The sequence below is a fragment of the Anopheles marshallii genome, chromosome 3 (genome assembly GCF_943734725.1).
Source record: "Anopheles marshallii chromosome 3, idAnoMarsDA_429_01, whole genome shotgun sequence".
Taxonomy (NCBI): Eukaryota; Metazoa; Arthropoda; class Insecta; order Diptera; family Culicidae; genus Anopheles; species Anopheles marshallii.
In genome coordinates, this window is record NC_071327.1 from 26,074,710 (window position 1) to 26,094,666 (window position 19,957).

A 19,957-nucleotide genomic window follows, 5' to 3' on the forward strand; every position below is an offset into this window, starting at 1 on the left:
AAATATGAAGACGACCAACTTTCACAAACTTTCAATTTAAATGGATAAAACTCTTGTTAATTTTATCGAAAGTATTTCGAATCTTGACTGCAAACTCCGTTTGATTATCGCAAGATATTAACGGAACCATTCCCTAGCTATCAACATATTCGAACAGCGCAAATGAAGCTCGGTTGATACGAAAATTGATACCGACTGTTCGGGCCCGGAGTTCGCTTCGTTCAGGGTGCGCGGATAGGAGAAAGACGAGAACTCCACAATAACAACCGCAGCCGCGCACGGTTCCATCAATCACCGAAAGCAAAAGATCACGCTCGACGTGTGCTTGCAGGGTGCGGTCCGTGGCAGGAAGTCGAAGAAACGAAACGATGAACCCAGAACGATCGACGAAACGTACGGCAAACCGAAACTCAGATGGGTAATTATGTGATTATGGTGCAATAATTTCGAATCGCTTTTGCAGGATACCCCCTCTAATCAACGCGGTTTTGTTGTGGTAATTTTGACGCAGTCGATCGATTGCTTCGCCCCCCCACCGCCGCCGCATTGCCATGGGCCGAAACGAGATTTTTGGGATTTGGACCGAATCGCAAATCGGATTGGATTTCTTCTTCGGCTGAGCTATACCAGAAGAGGTACACATCCTTCCAACCAGCTGTGCTGTTTGCACGAGCCGCGGCACGAGTGATTCTAGGCAATTATTTTGTAGCTTCTGAAGTACCTCCCTCGATCGAAGCTAATGGCATCCTTTAGGGGTACTTCGGTACACGCGTCTGCTTCGTTCCATTTGCTGGGAAACCATCAGTTTTTGGGCTATCATTTACAGGCAACAGGAGCGGGAGTTTTGGGAATCTATTTTGAATTAATTGACGGTTCCAGGCACACATGCAGTATAATAGGGGGGCGGAAGCGCTTAAGGCTGGTTATTGAAATGAACGTTTTGCTAAAGCATCCGTACAAGCGCAATTTGGTGCAATAAATGATCTTCGATCTTACCACACGTTTACTTGCCCATTACGCGTACTTCCGCTGTGTGGGAGATCGTTCGTTCGATGAGCACGAATTTTTGAAGAATGTTTCACTAATTCCACTAAAATACAAGCACGAAACATCTCCCTGTCATGATTTCTTTAAGTCATCTTTAAGAAATGTTTCTGGTAATTATTAATATTTCCATTTTAATATCCTTTTAAGAGCACTTTCAGAGGTTTGAGCAGGCGGTAAAAACCAATGATTGATGGTGGCACCACCAGCGGCCCTGCTGCCAAATCCTAACTTACGCAGTGGTTACTTATAAATAAATAAGCGCACTTTCGAAGTTGTCTAAAATTTCACCTATCTTGGGTCTGAAGTCAGCATCGACAATAACACTAATATTTAGAACAGACATGGAACCTCTGTTCCATAGTTCCAGAAGTCACATACGCCTCTGAGACATTGACTTTGGGCAAAACTACCGAAACTCTCTCAGCCGCGTTCGAGAGGAAGATGCTCGGAAGGATTATTATCTCCGTATGTGTGGGAGGACAATACAGGAGCCACTATAATGAAGAGCTCTTTGAGCTGTACGGCGAACCTACTGTCGTTCAGCGGATTAGAGATTAGATTAGCGATTAGACCCAGGCTCCAGTGGGCTGGTCACGTCATGAGAATGACACCGGACGACTCAGCCCGTAAACTTCTTTTAGGTAGTCAGCATGGACAGAGGAGGCGTGGCAGACCCAAATTAAGATGGAGTGATGGCGTTGATGCCTTCACCGTCAAATGCCGTCGACTGTGAGCGGTTTGGAGGACTCCTGCTGCAGCCCAAGACCGCGAAACGGTTGTAGGGCCAGATAAGTAAGTAAGCTTAAGAGCACATGAAACGGTGCATAAAAGCTAATAAGTTGTACATATTTCTGCCATCGTAAGCCTTTCGGGGCTTAGTAAAACTGGTCTGGGCGTTCTTAAAGAACAGTAAAAACAATCTTTTAATGCATCTCTTCAGTTTGAATCGCCCGCAAACCTACAGCGTTCAACGAACAAACTTTTTTCTCCGAAATGCTTATCTTAACACCATTCGTTTCATGCCATCAAAATTATGCATCCGTTGGCTTCCAAATTGCAAGCGTTCATTACATGCAATAGCAACCGCTGGAACAGCTTTGTAAAAAAAAAACGCGCAACTTTGGCAATTTAACCCAAAAAGACAGAACTCAGTTGCCCAAGACATCCCGAAGGGCAAATCCGAAACACGTCCACAAACCGTGCGCGGTAAATGCATTTCGGCAGGATACGTCAGGAATTCATCCAACGGCCACTTTTATTACTCTCCCGTTTCCTTTTGGGTGTCGTTCGGCTCGCGTCCCACATACACACACACACACAGACTACTAGGGGGTAGGTGATACATCAACCGAATGACATCAGAATGGGACGCAGCACACCTTCTCTGGGAGTCGGATGGTAATGCGCAAACACCGACGCGCATCCAATTCCATTCCACTGCGCAAGAAGCGTCTGACGATCGATATTCATCGATTAGCAATTTTATGTGTTCGACCTCTGCACAACCCTAACTAAGGTCTTCCCAGCTCTTTCATCTGCCTTTCATGTAGCACGGAACGTTCTAAAAAATCTTGGCCTCATGCATTACACATAAAAAGAGCATAAAAAAACACACAGCAAATGATCAGTTTTCGCCCATTTTCACCTTCCATTTCCCGAAATGGTTGTGGTAAGTTCTGGATGAAATTGATCCGTTTTCAATCGGAGAGCAGTCGCTCCATAAATTGGCTCCAGAAATGTGAAGAAAAGAATTACCGTGCAGCTCGTGGTTCCGCTTCCTAATAGGGATTTCCTTAGGTGTCCGACATTCGGCACATTCACCGGGAGGTGTGGATGTCCATTGGTGACAGAATCTGGCTAAATTAGGTCTGAAACTCATCCTCATCTTACCCGAGAGCACCCTTTATCTCACGCGTACAATCATACAGCATCGGATGTGCAGACTGGTGTAAAATCACACCTAACGCCCGCGAGTTCCCCCCCCCCCCCCCCCCCCCCCCCTCAATCACGCCACACCCTTTCCTTCCGCTGATTACAAACGAACACGCAGCCCAACAACGGGCTGCTGCAAAACATTCGGAAACGGTCCCATTTTCCCCATCATGTTTCGTTAGCCACTTTGCGAAATTGCATACGGATTAGCGCGTCGACCGTGTGCAGAAGCGAACCGGTAGAGTTCAATGCGCGAACAGACGGCAAACCTTTACCGAACTCCCCGGTTGATGGCTGTGGACGCCTTGACCACCGGTCGGTACATGAGATTTTTATGTAAAAACATTGCTTTCCAGCACATTGCCCACGGGATCGCTTTGGGACGTTCCGGGATGATGCTCGTTCTCGCAGTATTGAACTCACACAGTGAACCAGTGTCGAACGATTTGGTGGACATACAAATGATTTTAATCATGTTCTGATCTTCCATACTATTTGGCAAACAATTTAGAATTATTTTATTTTTCAATGTTGAATATTATTTTTTTAAGGGGGGGGGGGGGGGAATTCCCTTTATATTCAATGTTCAGGGAGCTAATACTTCTTTTCACGTTACGAAGCATATTCTGAATTGAAATTTCTAGGTTTATTCCGAAAATAAGTGTAAAATTTTAACGAAATCCAATTTTAATAATAAGAAAATGTAACGTAATTTTGGAAAAAAATGAAAAAAAACTTCAATTCCACAAATAAAACTGTCAAAATTTTGAAATTCATGTAAGTCGACTGCAGCGTAACTCGCGAAATGACTGCATATTGATCATTTTTTTGAGATCATTTTTAACATTTTATTGAATATAATCAATGTGCTAAACGTGGTTTGAAGATGTCCTTAAGTCCTTCCTTCACAAAATAAATAAATTTCCATTGCAAAGCCCCATAGTGCCGGCGCATAGTGTGATCCCGACGAGTTAAGTACGATGTAAAAACGTGACCAACAACATCTCGCCTTCGAACCAGCAACAGCAAAAAACCCCCCAATCGAGTGTCGATCGCCGCGGATGCTGGCCTTACAATTGGGAACAATGGGTACACATACGTACAGTGGTGCGATCGTGTTGTTTCCCGATCGGTTCCGCCGCCGAGAAGAACAAGCGGAAGGCAGGTCGCCCAAAACAAGCGGCAAAGGAAGGTGGAAAACTCGCAAAACAGCATCCCGAAGGAATGGGGATTGGCGATCGCGTAACGACCCAGCGTAGCCGATCGGTCGATGTCGATCTACAGGGCAATGAAAGCAATGTGCTGAAGAATAGCGTACTAACGAAGCAACCAAACGCGAGGTAGAACAGCCCTAGAACATGGGCCACAGGACGCTCTGAGAAGAAAGAAAACCGGTTTCCTTTCATTTCACACCAGGCCTTTATTCAATTTGGTCGAGGTGTCGTTTTTAACAGATTTCAAACGATTAATTCTCGCTCTTTCCCACTTCACACGCTCACGATGTTGTTTTTTTTTCTTCCTCCTTGGCAATAAGCAACCCTTTTTTTCCTCCCGTTGGTCGTTGGTGTGGATGGACTATCGCTTTGGTTTTTCTTCCCCGGTCATCACGCATCCAACAGAAGGTAACGCTTCGCTTTCGTCTGCTGGATCCGTTGGTGGTTGCGTGCGTGACTCCTTCATCGATGTATGGCTGTATTTTAAAAGGTTCTGAACGTTGCCCTGGTAAACGATTCGTTCCAAGGAGATTGAGCACGATTGCCGGGCTCCAAGAGGAACATTCGCCACGGACTTATCAAGCTTTTCCCCATCTTGCTCTCATACGAGCACACGAGCTTGGACACAGGGTGTTTGATGAAGAATATAAATTGGATTAGGAGTCACATTATTAAGGATCACAGGATTAGGAAAACATTTAAAGAAATTATTTGCCCAACTAAATCGAAGTATGAAACCGCTTCAAATCGCTTCAATGGAACCTTATGAACGTATCTTTAATTTACATAGAGCACCTGAGAACACAACCGTCCACCCTGTTTCTGTATGGTGGGGTATCGTTTTAAATAGAAAGAACCCAACTGGCGAAGCCCCCCATGACCCGGGCACGATTATTCACCTGAGAATCAGTTAAGCGGCATCATCGACGCCCCGGGTTCGCGTGGAGCTGGGCAGGAACGGTGCGTGAAGAAGAACAACCCCCGTAACGGTCGGTCCACGAAGAAAATGAAGCAGGCGCGAAGAAGGCCCACGGAATAATTTATACAAAAAGAAATTAAATTTATCTTCGCTTATTCCACCGCACGTCCGGCCGTGACGTGAGCTTTCAAAGCTGGACAGTGGAACCCCCGGCCCCGCTAGCCACATTCATGCCACCATCTCCAATGAAAAGATTTTCGGAAGGTTTTCATCTGCGATTTAAAGGTCTATTATATTTTATGTATTCTGTCGCTCTTACCTGGTGCGGGATTTGAAATTTGTACAAAGAACGTACACATCACTTTGACCATCATCGGGACAGGTCTATTTTTCTTTTTTCACCCCCCTACGACAGTGAATAACACATGACGTTGGTAAGGAAACAGTGATGGACTGAACTGTTCCGCAGCATTCGGTCTTTCCAGGAATGACCGCAAACGATAGTTTGATGATTAAGCTCTAAAAATAAAGGAACAAGAACTTTGCTGGGGACACAAAAGGTGTGACGAATATCCGTTAAAACCTCGAATCTTTATTCGCATCTGGAAGACATTTCGGACATGTTTAAGCATCTCAGCTTGTGGAGTGTACAATGCCGATCGTTTGACTCACCTCCAACTACAGTCGAGTTTTTGACTTTGAATGATTTTGCGCTACAATTAATCGTTCAAGAACGTTTTCGACCGAAATGTTTATTCTGTGGAGTAGAGTAGCGACTATCATGAAAGAATTTGTGCACTCAATGCTCTAGATTGTCACGTCTATGCGGGTGTAGATTGTAAAAACTGTGCTTGTTATTTTCAATCCAAATTGTGGTTAAAAGCTTTTGTAGCCCCACATCATTTGAGTCCTCAATATTAGATTTAGAAGGTAGGAATCACCTTACGAGGTGTTATGGATTATTTCTTCTACAATTCTTTTCTTCTATTTCTTCTATTTTAAAACTGTAGATATCGTATAAACTCTAAGAAATGTTCGGAACTCTCACATTGCATTATAACACTAACAGCTTGAGTTTCTCTGGCGCATTATTGGTGCAGCTCTAAGTATCAAGCACGGGCAGTGGTTCACTACTTCTCTGGGTGCCACTTTTCAAGATATGAAAAGTAACTCTGGGTCTCTTTTGCTGAGATCAAAGAACTAAGCACCAGAGTATTAGAACTTCAAGCATCTTCCTCAAGAATAGTGATTCGGATACTATTTAATAATGACTGAGTGAATTAAATCTGACTAGAGCGTGGGTTAAAAGTCTGTTAAGGTTGGCAATCAAATGGCCAATCATTCGAGTGATACGAAATTCTTGGCGAATAATGACTCACTCATAGCTATTTAAATCATTCTTCAGTTAATTAGCTCATGATTGAAGTGCTTCGGGATTTAATTATTCACAGTGCCTGGCAATTGATTAATAACGTTTGAATTCCTTCAAGTGATTTGTTATTCCCATCTGTAAATCCTGCTTGACAATCGATACCAATCATTAAAGAAAATCAAATTAAAGAGATCATTCTCCTTTGTCTTTCTTAGGAACCATTTTAATCATTGTAGACATTACAAGATCAGTTAAGCAGCAAAAGCTGTGCCAATTATATGAAACGACCTAGAACACATTAACGACCAATAGATAAAACAAACAAACAAGACGTAATAGAATAAGGTAAAAAGATAAATTAGCTGGTCAACATATGTTTTCCCTACTCAAACGATTGGTAACAATTTATTACTCTTTTGCTTTAAACTGACTCAGTTTTCGCAAATGTAACCCCGCATACACACACGCACAACATTCGTGTCATCGTACCCAAACTCCCAATTTGACGCGTTTCACGCCCCAAAACAGATGCTAATGAGACAGAACTGCAAATTAAACTAGCGAATAATAACACATTTAAATTTTCCAAAACTATCCATAACCGACGCCACCGTCGTGTCGCCACTACAATCGTTTGCCGGTTTGAGTTATGAATATGAATGTTTCCATTTTTATACGAGATGTGAAGCGTACGAGCAGCAACAGCAACATCCGCTGTTCGGATGAGCCGTGCAACCAAATAAGGCGACGGGACGATTGGGTCCCCCCCTTCGATGCGTCTTTTCGGCGTACATAAAATGGGTATTTGTTTGGTTTCATCCATGCCCGACCACCGTTCTTTTACCGCATTTCCATACTGCCGATCGATCGATCGATTCGAGGGTAACTTTAATTTGCTACTAGCCTCCCACACGACTGCCCTACCTCATCTACTGGCATCTCCCCCAAAATAGTCCACACGAGAAACCTTAGCAAATTGCCAAACACAAGAAAAAAAAGGAGGCAATCTTTATACCACTAAACCAATTCCACGCGTTTTGAGCAGCCTTTTATTTCTTGTTCTGTTGTGCGTTTCGATTTGGGTTCCCGAGACCGGCCCGATTGCCGCCCCGGTTGCCACCGAAGGTGTTCCGATTGTTGGCGTTCATATTGTTTCGCCCACCGCCTCCACCACCACCAGCGCCACCGCCACCACCTCGGCCCTGGTTCTGGTTCCGTCCACCCTTGTTCATCTCGGCCCGGCTGCGCGACTTTGACTGCATGTCCTCCTTCACCATGTCAATTACTTCATCCGGGATGCGCAGATACTTGATCGTGCTGCCCCGGATATAGCATTCCGGCATACGCCAAAACTTATCACCATCCTGAAGGCAGAGAAATGATTTTTTTTAATGGCTAATGCTGCGCGGCACCAGGCTGAAAAACATCTTCGCTGAAATGCTTACCTTTGAAGTGCAGATGACCTCCCGCAGATTAATATTCATCCAGGTGTCACAGCTCACCAGGTGTCCGTTGTATGTTTCGCCATTTTTTAGCTCTACCAACTGCACGCAAAGAATGCACGCGAACGCACGCCAACGAAAGGTGTAGATTTGGCGAAGAAAACAGACAAAAACGAAGCGAATAATGTAGTATCTTTACGAGCCATATTGACACCCGACCGGCTAGTGAATGAATAGAGCATTACAAATGGAGATCTTCCTTCCACGATGGTCAAATAAGATGCGTCACATTGTGTGGCGTTATAGCCATGAACAAAATGGCAATCTTTTATAGTTATGTTTCACGCGTTTTTTTACTACTTAAATGAAAATGTGTTTCGTTCGATCAACATTAAAAAATATGCAAAATTGGAAGCCATCAAACGGGGAGGAAATTATGATTGGTGAAAAAAATGTGCTTTTTACGGCGGAAGCGAGATGATCATTGGCATACCTTATAATAAATTATAATGATATAATTTATGTAGTAAAATGAAGGTAGGCACGATGAATACGCACGGTTTAATCAAAGTGAGGAACGCCTGTTAATAGGCAACGTGTGCTGTTGAAAAGAAGATTTACATTGGCCATGATTCTGTTAAAAAGTTTTTGATCAAAAAACTTTCCATTCATTGTAGCTCAATCGTTTCCTTTGTAATTATTATAACACTCCCTGCTACCGAGATCAAATCTTTAACGTAATTGGTTTGAGAATTTAAGATAATCTTAGCTATTCTCAATTCGATCGAGTTAGATCGCTATCAATACACTAGTTTAAGCTAGCATAGCTTTGAAATGTTCAAAGACATGAGTATTGAAACCATGTTCTCAGTACTCGTACTCAGCTATATCTTTGACAACTCCAGCATGAAACGATCAAGAACATAAACATTAAAAAATAAACTTAATAAAACACGGTTTGTTTGTGTTATAATATCGAGTAGAAGGCCGAGTACATACGGTATAAGGTGACCTTTCACTGTTTGGAGAAGGAAATGTCTTCGAACGAATGTGAGTTAGTTAAAGCATTACGACCTTGTCGTTTTCCTTGAATAAAAAAAATCGAGTGGAAAACTTCTTCTTGTGGCAATGATATATTAGGTTATTCCTGCCCAATTAAATTACTAGCCTTGATTTCAATTCTGTGATTTAAATGACCCATGACTTAAAGCAACACAACTAGATCTCCCGCCTGATGAAAAAAAAACCTATTCAGAAGATACTTTCGTTCAAACCCTACTTTCTAACCGCTTTTTAACGGCTTATAGCTTTATACGCTAGTATTTTTAGTAATATAATGAAAATCATGGGTCTAAAGCAATGTAAGTGTTTGAATAGATCTTCTAGGAGAGTGATTAGAAGAACAATACTGATACAAAACAATGCGAAATAAATATTTGAGTTCCCAATTGAATATCATGAAGATACATGAAATAGTGAAATGATAATTTTTCGTAATTTTCGGCTCGTATCAACAAATCAACAATCGTATCAACAATTATCGTAACTCTTGTGTTGCAATCGATCAACGATAAATTCATTCAGGCGTTATTCAGTAATCAGGCGTTCTATGATCAAATCTGTGCTAGTTATTGTGCTGCAGGCACAACACTTGACTAAACTACATAGAGCAAATACCAACGCCATTGATAGACGGTCATTCATCATGCGAAAGGCTAGCAATTCAGCTTGAGAGCCACTATATGATGCCCTGCCCTGTACATGCATCGAGACGAACAATTCTTCTACTTCCAAAGAATAAAAGTACTACTGCTATTCTGGGACTGAAGCAATAGCAAATAGTATTGCAAATATAACTTAAATATTAAACCATAAACTACCGGAACACCGTCTTACCATAGGATGACTCTGTGCTGTTTTCAGTAAAGATAACGGAAGCTAAAAGTACAATAATAAAAACATTAAAATGAATGAAGCGTCACGCAACTAAAATACAATAAATGGACGCGTTATTACCATTGTATATTCAAAAATGTACACGATTAGAAGCAAGATTTCTTCAAGCACTGAGCGGCAAATGGATTTCCCGTTTTCAAAACAAAACAAACGCAAATTGACGTTGAGTCTTTGCTCTCAAACATGGCATGACAGCAGGCTGTGCGGAAGACAGTCAAGAAAATGTTTTGACGTAGGTTGTATATCAAGCAAGCAGAGCTGTGAGCCGATGTAGTTCCCTTTTGAAGAGGCTTGATCTCATCGGTTCCAGTTCGATATCAAAATATAAAAGTGTAGAAATATTGAATTGAATTTGGTTTATTTTATTCATACAGTAGCTTTTACGAATGATTCTTCGATAATACGAGACATGGAATTGTTGAACAAGATTATGTTACGAACCAAATGTATCCTTTCTATGAGCACTAGTAAATTCCAAACTTCCTTTCACCCCAAATCAGACAGGAATGAGTCCTCCAATTTTACTGAAGAATACATTTAATCACGAACAGAACTCTTCCGGTATTGAAATCGAAAAACATTATTTGTTAATAGAGTTTCCTTTTTCAATATGCCTTAAATGATGACAAACGTCCTTCATTTCTCTGTACACTGTGTTTTTTTTATTGAAAATTCATGTTTCCAAAAATCTGTACACATCAGATGAATGAAAAAATCTGGTTTGAAAATGGTTCATGTCACACAGTTTGCTGAACAATGTTCGATTGCAGCAGTTATTGGAGGAGCAGCGATTTTTTATATTTCTGCATTATCTCATAGCACAGAGTCGGTGCTACAAACACATCATATTGTGAGTTGACGGATGCTTCCTTGTTCTCTTCAGTAAAACCCAAACGGTAGAGGAATCTTTTGAGGGCGATATCTCGCTTAGCCACTCCGATGATCAGCAGCTCAATGCCAAGTCTATGGGCGAGTACCTCGAGCGTCTTCATCAGATATGTACCCAAACCTAGGTTTCGGTAGTTTTCGTCCACGTGCAAACCGTAAATGGTTACGGCAGTGTGTCCCATTGCGATGTTAAACCGGAAAAACACATAACCAACCGGAAGGTAAGTGGATGGCTCGTATGCGATCAAGTAGCGTGCCCACTGCATGAAGAGATCTTTGTAGGAAGCGTTCTTCAGCCAGCGGAATCCAAATGCGATATATTTCTGCTTCAAGTTGCGTTCCGCAAGATAATACGCCCATTCCATAATCGAGGTCTCCAAATCCTGTCTTCTCTTGCACATGATGTTGAATTTCACGTGCCGTTGGTTTTGTACGCAACGGAATACACGACACTCCGGGATGGCAACGTCGAGGTTTGGATGTTTTGTAGCCAAACTAATATAGTCCTTTTGAAATTTGGCATACTTTTTCCCACTGATACCGGTCGGCGTAAAGATCTCAACCATCTTGGTAACCAAGTCGGCGCACAACACAAAACTAATTCGAACAATTCGTTCGCGACGCAACACGTTTTGCGAGCCATTGTTTTAGTTTCGTGGAAATTGACGACTCCTTGGAGAATGGCCGCTATTGTCCAATTGCGCGTTTGCAGCTAACGGGATTTTTGTTGTTGTTGGAAAGTTTTCACACCAATAATTGTAATCGGAATTGAATTAAAGTACGATTATTTATTTTTTATTGATAATAAATGCGATAAAACTTTATTGAAACAAAAGCACACACAAACATTGCACAACGCCCAATTTCAGTCCGGGAAAGATTTTTTACACAAGGCTGGATCATTGGAACACTTAAGCAAATATGTATTTTCGTTGCAAATGTTTGTGAGCAGAAAACGTGTCTTTCCGACTAACAAATGCTGGTCTTTATTCAAATTATAAGTTTAATAATAAACATTTAACAGAAAAAACACATTCTGCTCAATAAAATAGTTCGGTGTGTTCTCTCTATGCGGCGCGCAAATGTCAAATACATTTCCAATATGGCCGCCAGCACAATTCTCATCCATGGGCTGTGTTTTGTCCGGTTGTCAAAAGCGGGACGTGTTTTGATAACGCTCTGATAACGATTGCCATTATCGGTTAGTGGGGTACGCTAGGCAAACGACCAAAGATTGTTAAGCGGTAGATACAAACAGTACAATCAACCGTCCGGTGTCGCTTTCATTTGTTTTCCAGTTATTACTCTGTGGTTCTCTCGGTGAAAAGCGGTGCGTTTCGTTCCGGAAAAAATGGCCTGCTCGAAAGCCCTCCAGCGCAGCTCAGCTGTTTTGTTGCGGAATGTTATGCCAGCCCAAGGTCAGCTGGCTGTGCGGGCCAGGTAAGAATGCGTTTTATCACTGCGAGTTCGTCTGGTTGGATTGACCGGCATTAGCATTGGCTGATAGGGTCGCCGTACCATTAGTGACCTTCGACCGAATTGGCAAGGTCACGGCGGTCAGTTGACGAAGCCGTGTACGTGTTTGCGAACGGAACTGAACGCACTCTAGTTGATGACGTTGGATGAGTGGTATTTATGGTTCAACGATTACCTAACGGAGTATGGTCAGGTTTTCTAGTGGAGGATCTATAAATAACGCGGCGAAAGCAAACTAAGGCCAACGACTATATTTGTATTGCTGGAAGGCATTTAAATTGTTACAAATTTCTAAATTAATCTTGTAATATCTTAATAAACATGCAAAAATCATGTAAGCCGATTACACAACAAATCCGATTTGTCTTGCATCCAGTTTGCAAAGCGTGAAATGTTCTTTTTTAATCTGTTGTCACCCAAAAAGTTATCATCATGTTGCTGTGTCACTATCAACCGTTTTTTCTCCTACTTTACGCTGTTAAGAAGGTGCGAATAAGAGATTTTCATATTTATGTTATCTTTCCGATGCTTGATAATGCTTTAAACAAATATGGATAAGACTTTCGTGTTTGTGTTACAGTTTACCACCTTAATCAAACATCTTTAAACAGTAATTAAAGACGGTGGTTTTTATATAATTTTTATATTACCAACAATTTGCAAGTAATTCGTTTGATGTTTTCTTTTAGTTCCTGGTGGAGTGGTGTACAGATGGGACCACCGGACGTTATCCTGGGCGTAACGGAAGCCTTCAAGCGTGACACCAACCCGAAAAAGATCAACCTGGGCGTTGGTGCGTACCGTGACGATAATGGCAAACCCTTCGTGCTGCCGAGTGTGAAAAAGGCTGAAAAGCGTCTGGCGGACAAGCAGCTCGATCACGAATATTCACCAATTGGTGGTACGGCCGAATTTTGCAAACACAGCATCCTGCTAGCCCTCGGCGATTCAAACGAGCAGGTGGCAAATGGGCTCAATGCAACTGTGCAAGGTATTAGTGGTACCGGGGCTCTTCGCATCGGTGGTGCCTTTCTGGCCAGTTTCTTCCCCGGACCGAAGGACATCTACCTGCCGACACCTTCGTGGGGTAACCATGGACCGAGCTTCCGACATTCGGGACTGAACGTAAAGTCGTACCGCTATTACGATCCATCCACCTGCGGGTTTGACTTCGCTGGAGCTCTGGAAGATCTGTCGGTAAGTGGGGCAAACGAATCTGTATCGGTGGCGCTTGCAATGACGAGAGCCCCTATTATCGCCACTTCTCGCGTAGTGAATGGGTTGATGTAGCGCACATGGTCCGACGTCAGAATACGTCTCATTATCAACCGTGCTCAATCTCGTCGAGTACGTCGTGGCCTCGCAAATGTTGTTTTGCTTCAAGTTGTTTGCACCCTTTTATTGACTAATGCAATGGTATGCGCATTCGGAATGGGTGTGCTTTGTTTGTGACGGATGTTTTGTCTTCGTTTTGTTGAATTTGATGAATCATGAATTTGATGAAATTTATGAAATTTTGTTTATTCTTTATTTACATTTTCAGAAAATTCCGGAAAAATCCATAGTATTATTGCATGCCTGCGCACACAACCCAACGGGCGTCGATCCGAAACCTGAACAGTGGGCAGAAATGTCGACCGTCATTAAGAAGCGCAATTTGTTCCCATTCTTCGATATGGCTTACCAAGGCTTTGCCAGCGGTGACGTCGACAAGGATGCACTGGCAGTGCGCGCTTTCCTACGCGATGGGCACCAGATTGCATTGGCTCAGAGCTTCGCCAAGAACATGGGTCTGTATGGTGAGCGTGCGGGAGCATTTTCACTGGTAACTGGAAGCAAAGATGACGCGGATCGTACAATGTCTCAAATTAAGATTATAATTCGTCCCATGTACTCGAACCCACCAATTCACGGTGCACGTCTCGTGTCAGAAATTCTCGGTGACAAGCAACTACGCCAGGAGTGGCTCGCCGATGTGAAGTTAATGGCGGATCGTATCATCTCCGTACGTTCAACTTTGCGTAACAACCTGAAAGAGCTGGGCTCATCGCGCAACTGGTCTCATATTACCGACCAAATCGGAATGTTCTGTTTCACCGGCATGAACCAGCAACAGTGCGAACGTTTAACAAAAGAGTTCAGCGTTTATCTGACGAAAGATGGCCGCATTTCGATGGCTGGAGTCACTTCAAAGAATGTGGCGTATCTGGCCGAGGCTATTCATGCCGTCACGAAGTAGACGCCCTATAGCGAAAAATCCCGAATCGAACCGACGATCAACACATTTTGACGCAGAGCGAAATTGAATGCATTTAGAATGCATTTTTTGCAATGATCTACAGTGCTTTACATCGATATTATACTGGAACGGATAATGGAACCAGAAACCCGCAACACACACACAACACAATCCGCAGTGCGCATGACGAATGTGCGAACGTATTTAGGAAAAGCATTTTTGAAACACCTTCTATCTAGTGTAGCACTTTAGTGGCTTAATTTATGTAACGCGTTGATAATACGTGTTCAGCGATTGTGTATACGGACGGATTTGCGCCAGCAACAAAAAGGGAAAAGTGAAATTAGAAATTACACCACGAGCTTTCCTCATATCAATGAAATTGATGGTTGGCAAAAGCATTTTTGTTACTCTTTTTTGGTTTGTTAGCATGTACTTTGGAGATCTATTTCTATGGCCTTTTTTAACACTATAAGCGACATGCACGCCTTGTTTCAAGTGTAAGGCTGTTAAACCCAACACAGCTGGTGAAGATATAGAAAAGAACACTGGTAGTGGAATTGTGTAAAGGAGAGATTAAACTGGATATATTAAAAAAAAATAAAATAGATGGCTGCCGGTCGCATAACGTCTAACGCATCACTGCCTAACATCAAATTGTTAAGAACTTTGTTACTGTTGAGCATCTGAAATGTTAATATATTACGTTGCCCCTATACAGGTACACATTAGAAAAAGAGTTCGAAATTTAATCCTAATTAACCATTGAACAGAAGCATTTTAACCTTTTTGAATCAGAGACTTGTCCTGGTGGGTCATGCATTTCATATATGCTTTATTTCATTTCTTTCGTTTAAGGTTCGTTTCGGTATGCTCTTCACTACAATTCAACCGAAATGACATTTTCGAAATTATGTGTGGATCATATCTCTATGGAATCTGGAGAAGAATGCATTATTTGTCACTCAAGACTATCATTACACAGCTCACCATAATAGCTCAGTAAAATCCCCATTAATAATGAAACTATTCCTACCCGTTGTCGTCGTGATCTAATTAGCAGGAGAAAAACGCGTAAAATAATTAGGGGCGATGCTAATTGATTGATGATACGCATGGATGTACCGAAATTATCGCGCATTAAAGAACTAATTTTATCGCAAAACTTGTGCAGTTTGCGAGTCCAATTAGTCATGGATCTAATTACAACGGAATCCATTCATCATTTATTAAACACCTTCAAAGTTCAGGCAGACATATTCTACATTTGCCAAGCGTGTGATCATTACTATTGTGTAATTATACTGTGCAGTAATTTAAGTGGGAGCAGTATGAAGTAAAGTTAATGAAGGTGTATTGGGCGTTGGGTACTTATTTAGTTAATTGATTTATTTTATAACTGTTGCCAAATACGGTACACACAAATAGGAGCTACGTGTGAGTTCCGTAGAACCAAAATAATTAAACAGAGAGCTCAACCATCGACCGACCACAATCAAACAGGTAAAGTAACGGTATTCAAACAAATAGAACCGCACACACGTAAACATGTATAATTGCAAAACTCAGCCCCTCGGACCCCTCGGTCGACACATGCATGCATCACCCCATTAGCAAAGCCATGTATGTGGGTTATTGTAATAATTAAATACATGTGCAAGTAAGAAAAGCACTACAAACCAATGGCAAGAGTGTGAATAATGCGACGGGAAGGCCGATGCACAAAATTGTAACGGCAAAGAAACAACACCCGACTGTGGTGAGATCTGCCGGAAAGCGGAAAAACTTTTCCACCCATTTACTGTTTGCAATGGGCGTTTGCAGTTTAGTTCCCGTGGTCGGAGCGGAGTACTGTGTACCTCCAAGCCAACCATTGATGGTGGTCAGTTTTCCAACTCAACTGGAGAGAGAAAATTTTTCCACCAAACCATTATTCATCATTCCTGTGGACAACGCCAACCGGTGCGTTTTCGGGGGAACATTTTCCGAACGATTAGTGTAAAGTCGACAAAATGATGGTGTCTTATGCTTGGGCGAGCGTTAAATTGTGCTCCAGCGGTGCAAGTTTTCTGCTCGCCTGATTTCGTATTAACAATTTGCGTGAAAATTACGACAATTCCCAGGTAGCTGCAGTAGTTGCGTACGGTAAAGTTAAATTTATGATGCACACTAGTAGAGCAGACAAAAATACACACAAAAAACAAAGTCACAAATTCAGTACAGTTTTAAACACAGGTTGTTTTGTTTCTTTTATTATTTCCAAACCGTTTTGGATGTTTATTGTTTTATTCTTTTGTTTCTTTACCGTTTAAACTATCTCTCTGCTATGTGTTCGCCCTAACTTACAGACCATGTTTGACTTTTCTTTTTTTTTTATAATGTTTTGCTTGCTTCCTCTTATTTGTACACAACAACATTACAATTTTGCTCTTCCGCTGTTTTTTTTTCTTTATTGTTTTATGAGTTCCGATGATTTATCATGCCTTTTTCAACCCCTTTCCTTTCACAAACCGAGGGGCGCAATGATTTGTTACACCAACTGTGTGTGCACCGAATGTTTTACACTAATTTTTTTTTCTGTTTCTTCTAGAAATTTGCGAAAATTTCCACTTCCACGGCACGATTTTGCACACTTTGGGTTTGTACATACACCATTTACGTGGGTCTAAACATTTTGCCTTTTCGTACATTGTAAATTGTTAGATGTTTTATTTTCTTCTTCGATTAAAATATTTACAAATCTGCTCTCTGGTTTCTGGCCTGGTATTTTTTTAAACGGGATCGGTATAAAGAAAAAATAAAAAGTATATTCGAAACAGGGAAACGGGTGGCTTATAAAATCTACCAAATAGTTTGCGGGGTTGTGTCTATCTGCCATTTTACGTGTATGTGGAGGATTTGCATTTTTGTTTTAAAACACCATGTAAAGTTTTTCCTTAACTACGCGCATATTTACATCCTTTTTTTTACCATCGCAGGAAGCATAAAACGGGAGACTCATTTACAGGATATGTGGGTGGCAGAAAAAAAATCTCTATGTACACTTAGATCGTTAGGTAACTTTGGATATCATCATACTCTATCTCTGAAACAATATTTCACACACGCACACACATACACAGTCGAGACGGTAACAGACGGTTTGAAAAATGCTCAAAACTGGAGATATGTAGGATAGTAATTTGCTACGAGCAGGATATGAAAATATAACATTACCGATTACTGGTACTAAGTTCATGGATCAATGCATGGAGTAAACCGATACGATTAGTTCACGGTGTGATATGTTGGACTGCTGACATTTTACTAATAATTGGCACACAACTGTTGTAATGGGTGTGAGTTACTGTGTGAAAAGAAACTGCGCAAATTCGGTGTGGTGAAATCGGCTAGTGAGGCATTTTGCTGCTGGAGTGGCACCTTTCCACTCCGTGATCATTCAATTGAGCTACCTATATGCAGTGTGAGCGACCATGCGCCTCCATGAGAAATCGCGCAACGTTGTTACCTTCTGCTGTAACGGATCGTACGCATCGCTTCTAGTTCCAAAACAGATTACCTATCCAATGTGTTCCATATACTCTATTACATTTACGTTAACATCAATGGTTTAGTATCTGGATTTTTATTTTGGGTGTTGTTGTTTGGGGTTTTCTTTGTTTTTCTCTTCGCTATTACGCAAGTGGTTACAAGTGTCCCGTTGAGATCGTAGCGAGACAAAAATGCCAATAATAATAATGCAAACTCAACAATCATTTCCAAGTCTGTCGTTATAACTTGCGTCCCACTGTTTGTAATTCGCACCGTTTCCTGTCCAAATATTGGATAACAGGAAAAGTTGTGTCGAATGTTTGTCGTCTTTTTTGCCTTCTCTTTTGTTTGCTAATTAGAAACTTTAACTTTACTCACTTCACTGTTTCTTGTTAGTGTTTATGATTTGATGCTTTTGTTACGTTTGTGCTCGTCAGTGAAACATCTTCTGATTGACTTAATGATTTCAACAACTTTTTTTGGACATCAAACGTAATGTTTTTTAAAGGTTAATTAACCTGTGACATGTTCACAAATGTGCGAAAAACAATGAAAAACAAGAGTTTCAACTTATGCTGTTCCTTTGGTGTGTGCTTTTTCATATTGTTATCCTGCCATTTTATTCAATTGGCCGTTTGTTGTTGTGTGATACAGAGCAAATTTACTTTCATCTTGCATTGCCTGAACTTCTTCATTATTTTCCTTGCCAAAGAGGATTACTTGAAACAAGACCAAAACAGTCTATTTTTTCTGTTTTGCCAACTCGTGAAGCTTTGATAGGTTTTATAAATTCTTTTAATGATTGTTTAATTTACTAACAGTTAAAATATAATAGTAAACTTTTTAAAAGGTTAATAATGTGGCTAAGTTTCGTACAGATTGGTGTTGATACAGTGAATATTTTGTTTATGAAGAAATAATACTAGAATAACACGGTATCAAAACAATGAACAATGAATTTATCTAGTAACTGTCTCGAAGGGAAGTCAATCAGTCAGATCCGTATTTTTTAGGTTCTTTGAGTTAAAACTAGAACTCTTCTCCCACAATTATGCTTGTTTCGTATAAATTTAACCAGAAACGCTTCTCTAACCACTGCTCGTTGTTTTCGTACCGAGATCGCTAGCTGCAAGAAGCGTACCGAAAAGAAAAATGCTCTCCTGGAAGCTCATACTACATCACCGAACATCATCATTATCCTACAGCACAACGTTCTTGCGGCCGTTCTTCAGACCACACGGGCCCAGCTTTCTTTGCGGTTTTGCCGACGCGCTTGCAGAATCGAACTAGACGCAGCTTTCGGGCACGCGAGTCGTCATTAGCATATTTTTGATGGTATGTACATTGATGTCATAATCGTTAGGATTAACTCCGGTACCGGTGCCACCGTTCGGCAGCAGGCTTGATTGATGATGGCTGCCAACTAGTGTTTGGCCAGTACCGCCTCCAACACCACCACCACCACCACCGCTATACATTAGCGCACCACCACCGCCACCAACACCGTCCAAGCCGCCGCTATCGAGTGGATGTGACCCGGCCGGGCTGAGGTAAGAGCCTCCGAGAGGAGTGCCGGTCGTGCTGCCGATAGCGCCCGCCGTGACACCACCGCCACCAGTCAATAGACCGCCGGACGTGTAGTATGGACCTAATTTAATACTATCACCCGGTTGATTAACATTCGGATGTAATTGATTCGTCGTCGTCGAACCTAATGTACCCGCCGCGGACGGTATCAGCAGCTCCGATGGTCGTATGTCATGGTTCGGGTATCTGTCATACTGCGAATAGAGTGAACAGCGAGTACGCGATTATTTAATTGATTTTTGATCTGGTAATTAATTTTCTGTTACGACAATAACCATCGCGTAGATGGCAAACATTGGCAAAATCAGTGCACTCGGGGGAATTTTCATATGCAAAACTGCGCGAATTTATGTT

At 41.7% G+C, this 19,957-nt stretch overlaps 2 protein-coding genes across 2 annotated transcripts in view; one reads left to right on the forward strand and one right to left on the reverse strand.

Annotated features, from left to right (window-relative positions):
* Positions 1-12,121: 12,121 nt before the first annotated feature.
* Positions 12,122-14,485, forward strand: LOC128716048 (aspartate aminotransferase, mitochondrial). Its single transcript, XM_053810971.1, has 3 exons — positions 12,122-12,210; positions 12,936-13,443; positions 13,790-14,485. Exons 1-3 carry the CDS (start codon positions 12,122-12,124, stop codon positions 14,483-14,485), a joined length of 1,293 nt encoding a protein of 430 aa, XP_053666946.1.
* Positions 14,486-19,302: 4,817 nt separating this feature from the next.
* The window catches only part of LOC128715812 (CD166 antigen-like), a 113,621-nt gene continuing 112,966 nt past the window's right edge, over positions 19,303-19,957 (reverse strand). The window contains exon 17 of the mRNA XM_053810729.1: positions 19,303-19,797. Coding sequence (XP_053666704.1) covers positions 19,303-19,797 — 495 coding nt within the window. The remainder of the gene's footprint in view (positions 19,798-19,957) is intronic.

Bases quoted from the DNA above. Each gene is read 5' to 3' on its own strand.
- LOC128716048 (XM_053810971.1), top strand. From the start codon at position 12,122: ATGGCCTGCTCGAAAGCCCTCCAGCGCAGCTCAGCTGTTTTGTTGCGG. The intron at 12,211-12,935 runs GTAAGAATGCGT...GTTTTCTTTTAG, and splicing joins CAGCTGGCTGTGCGGGCCAG to TTCCTGGTGGAGTGGTGTAC. The intron at 13,444-13,789 runs GTAAGTGGGGCA...TTACATTTTCAG, and splicing joins GAGCTCTGGAAGATCTGTCG to AAAATTCCGGAAAAATCCAT.